Source organism: Amblyomma mixtum, chromosome 7 (genome assembly GCF_055824585.1).
Source record: "Amblyomma mixtum isolate Tamu chromosome 7, ASM5582458v1, whole genome shotgun sequence".
In the NCBI taxonomy this organism is placed as follows: domain Eukaryota; kingdom Metazoa; phylum Arthropoda; class Arachnida; order Ixodida; family Ixodidae; genus Amblyomma; species Amblyomma mixtum.
The window spans coordinates 80063354-80078201 of NC_143018.1; the positions used below are offsets into that span (position 1 = coordinate 80063354).

A 14848-nucleotide genomic window follows, 5' to 3' on the forward strand; every position below is an offset into this window, starting at 1 on the left:
CTCTACAGATAGCTCATATAATCTTATTAAACATTACTAAACGGAGAGTGAAGGCGATAAAAAAATTGGCTGTGGTTTAGCTCTAGTTAAACCTGGAGGATCGCGAAAGCAACATCTGCGTGTAGCCATATATTGTTGCGTCTCTACACTGCTCACAGTCTCGCCGTTTTGCGTGCTATTGCACGACCATACTGCGCATGCGCGAGGAACAAGTGACGTCACTACGCACAGCTGGCGTGTCGGCGGCCCCGGCACGCTAGCTTTGCGCCGTTACTGCGCATCGGAGAGGAGAGAGAGAGAGGCGATGGAAAGCGCTCGGCAGCAGCGGCAGCCCCGAACCCGCTAGCTATACGTCGCTACTGCGCATGCGCAACTGGCGAGAGCGGCGACGGCACCTCTGAGTCACCCGCGCAGCGACAGCGGAGGTGCGCCAGGTGTGCACCTCCACTGCTCCTCGCGCATGCGCAGTATGGCCTTACCTCGGCTCCGCGAAATGGCTATAGGCGACAAGCGTAGTGTTGCTTTTGCAACAAAAACTATGGGGCAGCTTAACGCAACTTAAGTGGGCAATACGATAGCGGTGTGTTCTGTGCTCATTGCGACGGATAGAAGTGATGAAAACGGCGACATCCAAAGCACAGAGGAACGTGCAGTGCGGGCTGACTCGTGAGATTGGCAGTTAAACACGCGCGATGTGCAGCTGCGGCGGTGGCGTAGTGGTCTAATGCTGGGACTAGTGAAGTTCTTCTGTAAGTGCCACCGCTGGTTCGAAACCTATTCGCAGCCATGAAGTGTTTATTTAGTCTTTATTTTATCGGTTTATAATATGCACCCCCCCTCGCCCTGACACGATGATGCCTCTGAAATTATTGCCCTCTTCGATAGTGATGTAGATACTGCCGCGGCATCCCAGGTCCTTTAGAGTTAGGGGATTTTGAAATTTGGCTCTATCCTCAGATTTTCTCTTTGATGTCACGTAATCCTGATGGTGTCAGAGGTCTGTTGACCGATCTCTGCATTTCGTGACAGAGAACGCCGGGGTTTTGCCTCGAAGACAGCTTAATCGCAATCGCATAATAGACACAAGCAGCACCAAGTCAATGAAAGCATTTAACGCATGCAGTGGGGCATAGGTACTGCTGACAAAAACAAAAGGCCAACCTGAATCCGTGCGTTTGTTTCTTTTGCATTCGGCTGTTGATCCTTCATGGTAAGTGGGTAAAACTGTGGCTACAGCGCCCGCATTTATATGGAGGAAAAATGCCAAGATTCCTATGTACAGATGGTGTTAGCGCATGGTAAATATCCCTGAGTGGTCCTAGTTATTATGAAGCGTCCCTAAAGTGCAAGTGTCAACTCCAAACGTTCCACCCCACAAGCCATACGATAGAAAGGCACAACCCTGCATGATGTCCTAGTTAAGATCTGCTAAGATTTAAAAAAAAAATTATTTCAAAAACTTTCTATGGGTGCCCATACACACCCAAAGCGGTACTTACTGCCAGCTATCGAAAAATATATGACACTACAGCTATAGCTTCGGAGTCATAAAACTCTTTTTAGCGGTATATTAAAAAGTATATACGCCGGAAACTCCCGCTATTGGCGGCCATTTAAAAGAATTGTTGTATGAAGCCCCTCCTTCACGGGCCAAGACAATAACCTACAGAGTATGAAAATAATTAATGAAAGTGTTGCAAACAAAGAAAGATAATATAATAAAAGTAATAAATAGTCTATGAGCTATCAAAGTTCGTGTACTGCAACGTTTTTAATCTCTTCCTTGCATCAAATTCTGAAAATAATTGTGCAAAAAACACTTTCTGCCAGCTCCGCTTGCAAAAAGGTTAGGGGATATCAATTTAACTGACGCGGAGACAATGCGGTAGCACCCTTCTTTCAGTGGCCTGTCTAATGCAGTTGTGAACAGGTTCCATTTTTGAGTGCATTGTTTTTCACTCCCCAATCTATTCCTACTCTGATTTTATTCAGACGCCTGCCCTACCATGGGAGCAATGGGAGCTGGCGTTCCGGAATTACATGCTGGCATCTGGTGCCTCTACTCTGGGCGCGGACAGGCGGAAGGCCATCCTGCTGAATTGCATCGGACTGGAAGGTCAGCGTATTTTTTATACCTTGGCGCCGCCGTCGTCCACTCCAGCGCCTACAGCTGCTGCTTCGCACTCCGGTGACGAGGCGCACCACCTTGACGAATTTGATGCGGCGATATCCATCCTGTCGGAGCATTACAAATCGTCCGTGAATGTAATCGCCGCACGTCATCGCTTTCGCCGTCGAGTTCATGCTCCAGGAGAGACAACCGATGAGTACGTCGCTGTCCTTCGCAGCCTTGTCGGCGACTGCGGGTTTGGGACCATGGCAGACGATATGATCAGGGACCAGCTGGTGGAGAAGACCTCGAGTTGCCATCTGCGTGAGCGCCTACTCATGGAAGGCTGCTCCTTGACTCTGTCGCGCGCCGTGCTCCTTGCTCGACAGTGCGAGCAAGCTTCCCGTGAAGCCAGGGAATTGGCTGAGGAGGTCGCCCCTGTACAGCGTGTTGGATGCGAGCGCGGATCGAGGCAAACCCCACCTCAGGCCCATTGCTGCAAGTGCCAAAGTCAACCATCACAACCTGCTGCTGCAATACCAGAGCGCATGTGGTACCGTTGCGGTTCTACGGCCCACCTGGGGAACAACCCTGCATGCCGAGCCCGCAACCGCAAGTGTCGTCGGTGCGGCAAGATGGGCCACTTAGACTCTCTTTGCAAGTCGTCCGACCGTCCTGTTCAAGTTCAGCAAGTTGCAGATACTGCTGACACATCGTCGATGCCGGATGGCTCCAGCAGTGCATCTATTCTCAATGTTGAAAGTAAAAAAAAAACGGAATTTTCGCCTCGGTCCTGATTGAAGGCAAGTCCATCCGCTTCCTGATTGACACCGGCTCATCTGTGTCAATTATTTCTGAAGACCTATACCACCGATTCTTCGCTGCAATTTTCCCGCTTAAACCAACTGCAGTTCAACTATTGGACTATTCTAAGTCTCGGATTATAGTCCAAGGCTGTTTTGTTGCCACAGCCAAGTTTCATGACCGTACCGCCTGCATCCTGTTGTACGTTGTCTCGGGAGGCACAACGCTGCTGGGTCTGGATTCCATTGCAGCCCTACAAATGAAGATAAAAGTTGCATCGTTGGAATGTCTTTCCATGACGCCTGATACGCCTCTGTTACCTCCTGAGCTACGTCCACACTTCGAACATCTCTTCTCCAAGGAACTCGGAGTTGCTCGTGGCTACGTGCATAAAGTCAGAGTGCAGGATTTCGTTTCTCCTGTTGCTTGCAAGCTCCGACGGCTGCCGTTTGCCATTCGACAGCAAGTGTCCGAGGTACTCCAGAAGCTTGAAGCTCAAGACATCATTGAACGGGTCGACGCTTCCAAGTGGATTTCACCGATAGTCGTTGCTCGGAAAAAGGATGGCTCCATCCGCATGTGCGTCGATTTGCGTGAGCCGAACAAGGATATTGTGGTCGACAGTTTTCCTTTGCCTCAAACGGAAGAACTTCTCCATAGCTTGGCCGGGTCACAGCGTTTTTCGAAGTTGGACCTTGCCTCGGCTTACCATCAAGTACCACTTAGCCCTGAGAGTAGGGAATTGACCACATTGATTACCCATGATGGCCTCTTCCGCTTCAAACGAGTGTGTTTCGGCCTTGCTTCAGCGCCTTCGGCTTTTCAGAAGATGATGCACTTAATTTTAAAAGGGTGCAAAGGTGTCGTCTTCTACATCGACGATATCATAGTCCATGGCACCACCCGACAGGAGCACCTGACCAACCTTCGTGCTGTTCTCGAGCGCCTGTCCCAAGCCGGACTCAAGCTTCGACGTTCCGAAGCTCACTTTCTTGGGGCACGTTGTCAGCGGTGAAGGACTGTTTCCGCTTTCTTCTGCCATCGAGGAGATTACAAAGGCTCCGACTCCATCTAACATCAGTGAGCTTCGCTCCCTCCTTGGACTTGCGGGTTTCTACTCCAAGTTCGTCCCGCATTACTCCGACGTCGTCGAGCCTATGCGCGCCCTACTTCGTGGAAGCGACTCAGCCTTCACTTGGACCGCTGCTGCGGATTCAAGTTTCACACTACTGAAGTCCATGTTGACGTCATGTGACGTGTTGCATTTTTTTTAACCTGCCCTTCCCGTGGTTGTAACTACTGACGCTTTCGGATATGGCCTTGGGGCAGTGCTTCAGCAAGACAACGGCCATTCCCTGCAAACTGTTGCGTTCGCCTCCCGTACCTTGACACCCCAAGAAAGAAAGTACTCTGCTGGTGAACGTGAGGTCGTCGGTCATGTCTGTGTAGTTTCTGTGTAGACCTCTACAGTTCCATTGTATTAGATATGCCATTGTGATAAGTTGGGGATTGGGGAAAGTTACTTATTCTCAGGAGCAGTGATTCGTGGTTTCCCTTTTTTCTCTAGGGAGCGGTGGCGAACCAGGAGTTGTATCCATCGCCACTTTCGTGGCGCCGGATTTCCGCGGAGAATCCGCGGGTGCGTGTGTTTTAGATGTCAGCGGACTTTCGCTGACATCCATATCCTCCACGGTGGACGTGGAGGATGCTTCTTGTTTGCGTAATTTCGAAGGCACGAAGACTTCTTTTTGGGGTGTCATTCAACCGCGCTTGTATTTCCAATCCATGAGCTAATACCTTGTTTTTTTATGTGTGTGTGTTGCGACTCACTTTTCTTGTTCGCGTTTCATTCTTTGCTGATAGTACGAAATTTCGAACACGTAAGCGCTTCCTTTCAAGGAAGAAGCCAACGCCGCTGAAGGGAAAGCATTTCGAACACGTAAGCGCTTCCTTTCAAGGAAGAAGCCAACGCCGCTGAAGGGAAAGCCACTCAGGGTTATTTGGCAGCATCAAACGCGCTTCAACCGCGCTTGTATTTCCAATTCGGGAACTCATACGAAGGTTCTTTTGTGCTGCCACCTACATTTCCAATGCGTAAACGCTCCCTTTGAACAAAAACGCAACCGCCACTGAAGGCAACGCCACCGAGGGTACTTGGCACCATCAAGCGAAGCGCTGCAGGATTTGGTTGACGGCAGAGGTAATTTGATATATTCCCTTCCATGACGCCGCACCAAGCTTGCCCTCACTTCTCCGGCGCAAAGAGGAGAAGCCCAAAAATCAATCACTGGTCACGTCACTATTTTTAAACAATCGCAAAAAAACCTTGGCACGCTTTACCTACAGCCTATATGGACTGCAATCCTTAAATATCGCGGAATTCTCAAAAAGTGGTGCACTTGCCCTTTAATGTGTAATAAAGCACCTTCCAGCAGTGTGGATTGGGGTCCGTCGTGAATAAACATGATTTTAAGGCGGAAGCCTTTAATGTCTCATCGTTGTTAAGCAGCAGTTGTCGACAGAAAATGTCACGCTTTTCAATTGGTGGAAACGGTCGTGACGTCACAGTGCGCGAATTTCAAACGGGGCCAATGGCTAGTAACCATGCAACCAATTGAAGGGATCGTATAGTGATGCTCCAAGTAAGTGGGACTGAGCTTAGTTAATTGCTTAATTACCCAATTAGACTAATTAGGTTTACTAGTCAGGCCATATAAATAAATAAAAGCGATTAAGAAATTGGTCGAGCTCAGGAATCGAACCCCGGTCTTCGGCGTGAGAGACGAGCACGCTATCCACTACGCCATGCCAGCTCTTTTTTTTTTGTCTTTATTGCCTGTTTTGACAGATTACAACAGATCATAAACAGATGTTCTGCGCTGCACACTCAAACAACAAGAACGGACATGTGTTTCACTCGCGTGAGAAAATCAAAACTTTCTCAGGGAACACAACTCTCCCATTAACTCGATAACTTCATCTCCAAAACATAGCTCCTTGTACACTTCACGTAGCTTAAATATGCTTTCTTTGAAGTAATCGCGGACAGAACGCGCATCTTCATCACAGTGTCGTACAGCCATCCTGCTTCGCCAAATACTGTGCAGGCCAAGCAGGAAAATTACATCATATTTATAAAGATCCGGCTCTATGTCCAGGAATCGTATCCCATACGGCGTTAGGGGTAAGTCTTTCTTTATTGTACGCTGGAGCACGTCCCAAAAGAGCAGCGCATCCCAGCAATCAATAAAAACGTGTTCTATTGACTCTGGTTTGCGACACAACAAGCAGTCAGCACCCCATGGTAGAAACAATCCCTTTTCCTCCATCCATGTTTTAACCGGCAACGTCCCAGTGTGTAACTTGAAGAAGAACGTCTTCACACCCGCTGGCACCAACATTTTTCGTACTCTTTTTAAAACATTTCCTGCTTGGCCTCCACTATACATAGATCGATAGATTGGCTCCGGGAAGACAGAGTCGAGCAAATCTTTTAACAATTTCTTACGCGTGACATTAGAAAGATATTCCAAACTGAAGCGCGCATTCAGAAACCGGAAAGCAAAGACCACTTCTTTCAAAAACCTACTTGCACTGTATCTCATCCCGTCCACACTGGAAATAACATAGTTTGGCAAAGCCGAAGAAAGCCTCACTTGAATAAATGTCCGCAGGAAAGGGTCGCGTTGATCTCGAAGAAACAGAAATCTTGACACCACCTGCCTCAGGTACAAGTGTGGCAAGGAAAGACCCCCTTTTCTCAAACGCAGAAATAAATTATCACGTTTAGTCCTCTCCCATGAGGACTGCCAAACAAAAACTGCGAAGAGACGATGAAACTTTTGAATGCTAAGTCGAGAGCATGAAAGGACCTGCAACAAATAGCACACTTTTGAAACCAGATATACATTGCATATGTTTGCGCGCGTGAATACAGACAGTTCCTTCCCCGACCATTTCTGTGCACGCGTGGAGAGTTCTTGAATTTTCTCCTTCCAAAAGTCATCGTTATCTCGATACTTGTCAAGAGGTACACCTAGGTATTTGGAAGGAACATGTGACCATTTTACACTTGCATGAAACATAGGCGCTGATGCCCAATTCCCATGCCAAAGGCCCGCACACTTGTCCAGGTTAACAACGCTATTGGTTACGTCACAAAATCTACGAACAACCGACATCGCATGTTCTATGCTGCTGTGGTCACTACAGAAAACTGCCACATCATCGGCATAAGCCAATACTTTAATTTCACATGCTTCCAGTTCGAAACCACGAATACAGCTGTTATTTATTACATTTCGGCAAAGTGGCTCCAGGTACAGAGCGAAAAGTAGCGGTGACATTGGGCAGCCTTGCCGCACGGATGCTCTAACGTCAATTCTGTCTGTGAGCTCTCGGTTAACAACCAGATTCGTGGTACAGTTGCTATAGGCCATTTTAACCCCTTTTAAAATAACTTCTCCAACACAGACATGTTCAAGGATTTTAAAAAGAATGTCATGACATACACGGTCAAATGCCTTCTCTAGATCAATTTGCAACATTGCGACTCGCCTAAAGTCAGCGTCACAGCATTCCAGTATACTCCGAGTGACATGAACATTCGTGAAGATGGTCCGCCCTTGAATTCCACACGTCTGGTGGGGGCCAACCAAGATGTCCATAACTGATTGTAAACGTTTGGCTAATACTTTCATAAAAATTTTATAATCAACATTAGTAAGCGTTATCGGCCGATAACCTGTAACTTGCTTAAGCTGAGCAGGATTGTCAGTTTTCGGTATAAGTATTGTATGTGCACGAGAAAACGACGGTGGTAAAATACCAGTTCTAAATGACTCTTCATAAACGCGTTGCAAAATGAGAGCAGTTTCACTTTTGAACGCCTTATAAAATTCTGCTGTTATCCCGTCAGTACCTGGCGATTTCCCCAAGTGAAGCTCATCAATAGCGCATTCCAATTCCGCTGTTGATAAGTCGGCAGACAGGATGTCAGTGTCTTCACTGGTCAGTCGGGGTAATAGACTTAAAAATTCATCCTGAAAGGCCTGTACATCTGCCGATTTGGAAGCGAACAAATCACGGTAATGCTCACTGAAAGCCTCCCTTATCGCCTTGGGATTGTCTGTCAGAATGCCTTTGTTTTCAATTTCTACGATATCTTTTCTTCTAGCGTATCTTTTTTCTGTCGTCAAATTTCGCCTACTGGGCATATCATCTGCCAGCAAGCGATCTGCTCGTGCACGAATTGCAGCTCCCTGAAACAATGTCGCATCGATAACCTCAAGCTTTGCTTTAACTTCGCTGATAAGGTCACTGTATAGTCCCGGAGCTCTATTTTCCTCTGTAATTAATTCTTTCAACATCTGTTTTAGGTTCTTCTGTTTCGCTTTCTCAGCGTGCTTGATTTCTACGGACCTTTCAATAGCCCTCATTTTGACATCAATTTTGAATTCCTCCCTCTTTTGTGCCCAACTTTTTCCATAATTCAACCGAACTTCTTCTAACACGTTCTTTGTTTCTAAAACAAACGAATCGTCCTTTAGTAACTTTGCATTCAGTTTCCACAAGTCCCAGCTGAATTTCGCTTGAGGTGTCACATTCCTGCCAATGGTGAATATGACACAACAGTGATCGCTAAACGTAACCGGTTCGACGATGTAGTTATCGCAAATTGCCGCCAGCTCAAGGGAAACGTAAGCTCTATCTAGCCTAGCATGACTACACCCTTGAAAATGTGTATAATGACGCCTCATTCCGCCCTTTGCAAACTGGGCTACGTCTTGAAGTGAATACTTTTCAATGTTTTCTTTCAAGAAAACAGCACTTTCGCTTTCAGTGACTGTTGAACCTGATCGGTCATCTGCACTGAGAACACAATTGAAATCCCCTAAAAGAATGACAAGTCTATTGCATTCCAGATACGCACATAGTTCCTGGAAAAACAAAAGTCGTTCACGGGGTTTCGTAGGAGCATACACACAGATAACTCTCAAATATTCCTCCCCGTACAACAGATCACAGAGCACAAACCTTCCCCTCGTGCAATACACCATTGCTTGTTCCTCGATATTAAGACTGTTCTTAATTAACAGAACACAGCCCGCTGATGTCCCCACTGCATGACTAGCACGCACGTTATATCGCGGCTTGAACTGCGCAACCATAGCGTCTGTCGCGCTCGCACTCTCTACCTTTGTTTCTTGTACTGCAAGAATGTCCAGGTCTTTCTCATAGAGCAGGCGCCTTAGCTGACATTGTTTACGTCTAGCTGCTAGTCCACGCACGTTTAACGTGCCGCATTTTAAATTTGACGGAAGACAAGCCATGCTGAAAATCCTGAGCACAAAAAGGTACAAGTCCCTTACCAGGCGTACGCCTTACCCTCCGAGAAGGGGCGGTTAATCAGCGCTCCTTGCGCTGCGCACGGGAGACGCGGACGATGAACGACACTCAGGCACATACTTCCCCTTGGCCCCGGTGGGTCTGAGCCACTGGCTCTCAAGGCGTTGCGACCTGACCTCGGTGGAAGGTTGTGAAGGGGACGGCAACACCGTCTTGGCACGCTTAGCCGGACCGAAGGTGTCATGTGATGCCCTTTCATCCTCGACTGGCTCCGCTTCGGCGTTCATGGCAGACGCCTGGTCACTCATCAGCGGCGTTTCAGTCGCGTTGCTCAAAGCTCGTTGTTTGTTCGGCGTCTTGCTCGAAGTTTCCATGTTTCCGTCGGAGACGCTTCCCTGTTCCCCAGACGCACTCTTCTTTGGACGGTCATCAGGGGCCGCCGTTTCAGCTTCCTCAACGTCCATGATATCCTCTTTACCATCACAGTCCTCTGAGGCCGCCCCTATCACACTGGCGTACGTACGTATGCAGTCCTCACGGACATGACCAAAGGCTCGGCACTTAGTGCAGCGAGGCGTCTGGCAGTCGCGGCGGATATGCCCGCGTCTGCGACATCGGAGACAAACAGGCGCCCTACCGGGCACAACTACAAGGACGGAGCCCCCGTAGAATTTGAAAAGATGCGGTAGCTCCTCCGCCGTGACTCCCTCTTTAAGCACCATTCGAGCGACACGTGTTGTCGACTCCGCCGATTCAAATCCTGGAACACTCCATTCCTCATGCTGAATTTCCATCACTTCCCCAAACTCGCTCAGGGCCTTCCGTAGGGTCTCACTGGGTATGTGAAATGGCACCCAGTGAATCTTCACCTTGATCTCCTTTCGACATGGATCAATAATGGCACAGTAACCGCCTTTCACACTCAGGCCCCCGGCCGCAAGTACAGTGTCCTTCGCCTCCTGGGTGCGGAACCTCACGAGCCAGAGGTGGCTCATCTGGTAAGCGCCAATGCCGCTGACATCCCTAAGGACGCCGGCATCTTCTAATGGTTGACGAAAGTCCTCTATTCGATACGGACGCTTCGAGGTATCACCGTGCAAGAAAACACACAAACGCATACCTTCGTCAGCCGGCAGTGGCGGTAGCAGAAAGCGATAACCAGGAGGTGGTCCAGACACCGATTCATCCCGACCAACAAAGGCCGTTGCGACACCTCGCCCGGAGCGAGCCATTTCTGCGTCCGTCTAGCAGGGCAGCCAGAAGCAGAATCCACGCCATGCCAGCTCGATGGATTGGAATGAACAAAGGCGCGTCTAGTGAATACGGTTTCTTCACTCACTCTCATCCTCCTCCATTCCTTTCCGGCGAGGTTTAGGTGTCCACCGACAAATGAGAGACAGATACATTTCCTTTCCTCTAAAACCAATTTACCGACGAGCGAGGCGTAGAACCGAATGGGCGATGGCGTTCTATGGACTCCTTGGCAGCGTAGCAAGACGCTGTCGCGTTCCTCTCTTAGGGGCGAAGCTTAACATCTTAACCACACATCAGTGACCACAATTTAGGTCAAAAAAGTGCCCCCCTGAATTTTGACGGGTGTCCACCGAGATATGTGAGACAGTTACTGCGTAATTTCCTTTCCTCAAATACAATTTTCATTTTCTTCATTACGGCTCCTCTTTATCTATCTTCTTTCACTCCCACCTCCCTTCCTCTGCGGTGCGGTTCAGGTGTCCACCGAGATGACAGAGAATTACTGCGCCATTTCCTTTCCTCAAAAAGCGTTGCGTTCAAAGGGCAAGGCATCGCGCCGAACGGGTGGTGGCGTTCCGTGGACTCCCTGGGAGCGCTACAACGCGCTGTCGCGTTGCACTCCTAAAGGCGAAGCTTAAGCGTCATTAATTAGCAGTAAATTAGTATTCAGTGGTTAATTAGTAATTAACAATTAATTAGTGATTTGCCATCACTTAGTAATTAGTACTCAAATATATGTGACGCCACCAGTGCCACAGAAACAGCGAAGGTGGTGCGGAAAACGCTTCCGCCTCTACCCACTTTAGACAAAGTGCCCCCTGAATTTTTTAATCATGACGACTGCTGAGTGTGCGCCGATAGCAGTGCCGTCTCTCTTGTCTACCAGGTCGGTAAACTTGCGGCCACGAAATACCTCTTCAGTTTCGATGGTTGCTTTCGAAATGACCGTTGGCCTCTGAGCAGGGTCAGTGCTGCGTCACGTATAGAAATATGGCTTGCGCATGCCGTCGTATTTTTTCTCGCTCGCGTCATTTCATACATTCATGGCGTCAATTTCAGCCTCAACGTCGTGTGCGGAGTCGTCGCGCAGTGGAATGCGGTGTCGTCATGCGTTTTCCTCTGTGAAAAATCTTGGAAACTCTGCACTCGGGACCCGCAAATCACGCAAAACTGTATCCGGTCCGCCGAGAATGCTGTAGCATCCACTCTCACGCATCTGACCAAGCCAATTCGAACCCAATGACTGCCGCAAGACATCGCACGCACAATTTGTACCCAAAGTTACTATTTGGAGAGGCTGCAGGTCCGCTCTAGACAGATGTGATTGCCACAGTACAGTCATAAAATTTATGAGCATGGACAGAGCAGAGCATGCCAGATAGCCTCAAACGCTGGCCGTGCCGATGGGCGGCGGCTGCTTTCATAAGCAAACTGGAAAGGAAGGTGTGCCCTGCCGCTTGCCAGGAGCAGGCAAGGCGGCTGAACCCTTTCCACCACGTTGATAAAAGCAGCCGTCGCGCACTGCCACAAGTAGGGCTCGAAGCTATCTGCCACACGCTCCCGTTTTGACGCTCATCAACTTCATCACTGTACTTAAGGGGAGATGTGGGTCTTAAAACTATTTTTGTTACTTTTGGGACGAACTAAATGAAACTTAACAGTCTTATTCAGATTTTTGTGCTGATTCCAAATATGTAATTAGATTTTGGGTAGCTGCACCAGCTCAAGAGGTATAACATTTTAACAGTGGTTTACCTTGGGCCTTTTTTTCTCAACCAGCCCACGCAAGGCTGCTCCCATGCGCTTATGAACATGGTTAATACAGTCTTCTTTTTCCACCTTGACCAAGCCATACACAGACTCTTCTGTCAAAGCGTGAAAAGTCCTGCTGTCTCCATCAGACAGCATTGTCGTGTATCGTAGCTTATGCTTGCAAGTGACCTCTGGAACAAGCAGAGTGCAGCCTGAACCTCCATTTGCCCGGACTTGCAGTCAACATTCTTCTGACATTCAGGAGCATGTACTGCATGCCAGGCCGCATACCCTTGCTCACTAGGTTTGGGACCTTTTGTGCACCCTAGGCAGAAATTCGATAAGACGATGTGGGCTATGACGAGCCCGGTGAACATCTCAATAATGCATCCAACCGCGATATGCGAACTGTGGCCACGCGTTAGCCAGGTTCCGTCGAAAATCACATCAATGTTCCCAGGTGGGTTATTCAAGTTCTTATAAAGCTCCTTGACCCGGGCCACACTTGCGACTTCGCTATCTGTTGCAGCAGCGCTGTACGCTTGTACCATCCTGGTCATATGGCCCTGGAAGGTCTTGTGGTGAAGGCCACGGTGCGAAATGTTCATAGTCGACAAGAAATCAGATAAGGCTGTTGCCCCCTTGCCGATACTCTGAATTGCCTTCATTGCTCGCACGTTCACTTCGAACGGAGTTATTGAGGCCTCACCGGCGACCCTGGGCGAAGAAAATCTCTCTTCGCGCATGCCGCACGTGGAGCACGAGAGCACAAGCTTGGCACTGAGTCCATATTCCTTGCTTTGGTCCTTCGTCAGGGCCACCGATTTCTCGCCGCACTCGGGGCAGGGCATAATTCGTACAAAATGATTGACGACGTTTAAATCCACGATCACAAATTCCGTGCCGCTGTCGTTGACGTCCTCTTCCAACTCGCCGACGTCGAGCAGCTTGAACTTCCGTTCTGTAGGAGACTGCGACGCCAAGTGCACCTTTCTTATGTCTGCGGTTGCGGCGCGCTCGCTGTCTTCTTCCGCCGTGAAAAACACAGTGTCGATGCGGTTCATTCCGAAACTCGAAGCATGGGCCGACGATGCCTCCACGCCAGACGTGCTGGGTTGAGGCTCGGAACTTGGTCCAGCAGAATCCTCCGGCAAGGATACAATCGGCGATCCCGGCAGCGTGTTATCTCTAGCCGTCTTCTGTCGTGCATTCCACGCCCGCTTTCGTTTCTTGCCGAATGCTTGGCGCGTAGTCAGCTTGAGACGATGATCGGACATTTGGGCAGCGAAAAAACACGAGCCTGTCAAGTAGTAGTAGTAGAAAACTTTTATTGAGATCTTTTAAGAGATTCGCGGATTCGAAGCCTCCGTCGTCTTTCGTGGCGCCGGCGACTTGAGGCTTCTCTTCAGCAAGGTTGGGCCCCTAGTCCAGGGCTCCACTGAGACGCGCTGCATCAGTAGCGTGCCGCACTAAGGCCCTTTTGGGCCGCGAGCTCGCTGCTGGTGAGCCGGCTCTCCCATTGCTCCGCACTCGGGAATTCGTGTTGGTGGAATGCTTTATTTCGTTCGCACTCCCATTTGATGTGGTATAGTGTGGGTGTGTCGCCGCACCAGGGGCAGTTTGCTCTGTATTGTGTTGGTGACATCTTGTTATAGATGTACAAGTTGGGGAAGGAGTTTGTTTGTAGCCTACGCCAGCCGACTGCTTCCTCCCTCGTGAGGGCTTTGTGTGGTGGTGGGTACTTGAATCTAGTCCCCCTGTATAGTTGTAATGTCTCTGTGTATCCCCCCTCGCATGCTAGTAGCTGAAGCTCCAGAACATCTGACATGCCTGCTCGGTATGTAAGCCCTCGAGCTATAGGCTGTCTGCTCTTTCGTTCCCCGCTACGCCTGGGTGGCCTGGGACCCAGGTTATGTGTTGTATGGGTGTCTTCTCAGCAGAGGCTGCTGCCCCACTGATTATCCTGAGGGCCATGCCGCTAATTCTGCCCTTCGTATAGTTTTTACACGTGTCTTTCGAGTCTGTTAAGATGTTTAGGGATCGGTCTTTCTTATAGCCTTCTGCTACCGCCAGCGCGACGGCAATTTCCTCGGCCTCCGTTATGCCCACGACCTCCACTGAGGCGCATGTGGCCATGTCTCCTGTGCTATTAACTACCACCGTAGCGGCTAAGCGCTTCCCTGCATGTACGTACATGGAGGCGTCCGTATAGACTGTGTTCTCTGATCGGCCTAGCCTCCTTTCTATCTGCTCGGCCCTTGCTTTTCGTCTGTCCTCGTGTAGGTTAGGATCCATGTTTTTAGGCAGGGGTCCTACATTAAAGGTCTTTCTAAGGTCGTCCGGTACGTCCGCGTATCTGTCTACCAGTCCGCACGTGTTCCGACCCAACCTTCTCAGGAGCGCCCTTCCCGTAGAGGAGCCTCTGAGTCTGATGAGTTGTGCCCCCAATTGAGCCTCGGCAAGCTCATCGAAGGTATTGCTGATTCCGAGTTGGAGTAGCTTCTCGTTGGAGTTGGAGCCTGTCAAACGCGATCACGAAACGAGCAGCTGAACGAGAGAAAACTAGAGAAGCAGTGCGGC

The 14848-nt window shown here is 49.3% G+C and overlaps 1 protein-coding gene across 2 annotated transcripts in view; it reads right to left on the reverse strand.

Annotated features, from left to right (window-relative positions):
- The window catches only part of LOC149336611 (uncharacterized), a 114098-nt gene extending 103463 nt beyond the window's left edge, over window positions 1-10635 (reverse strand). For both annotated transcript variants that reach the window (XM_089553019.1, XM_089553018.1), the window contains exon 1: window positions 9286-10635. In XM_089553019.1, the coding sequence (XP_089409145.1) occupies window positions 9319-10494 (1176 nt within the window). In that variant the 5' untranslated portion in view covers window positions 10495-10635 and the 3' untranslated portion in view covers window positions 9286-9318. The remainder of the gene's footprint in view (window positions 1-9285) is intronic.
- Window positions 10636-14848: the final 4213 nt, after the last annotated feature.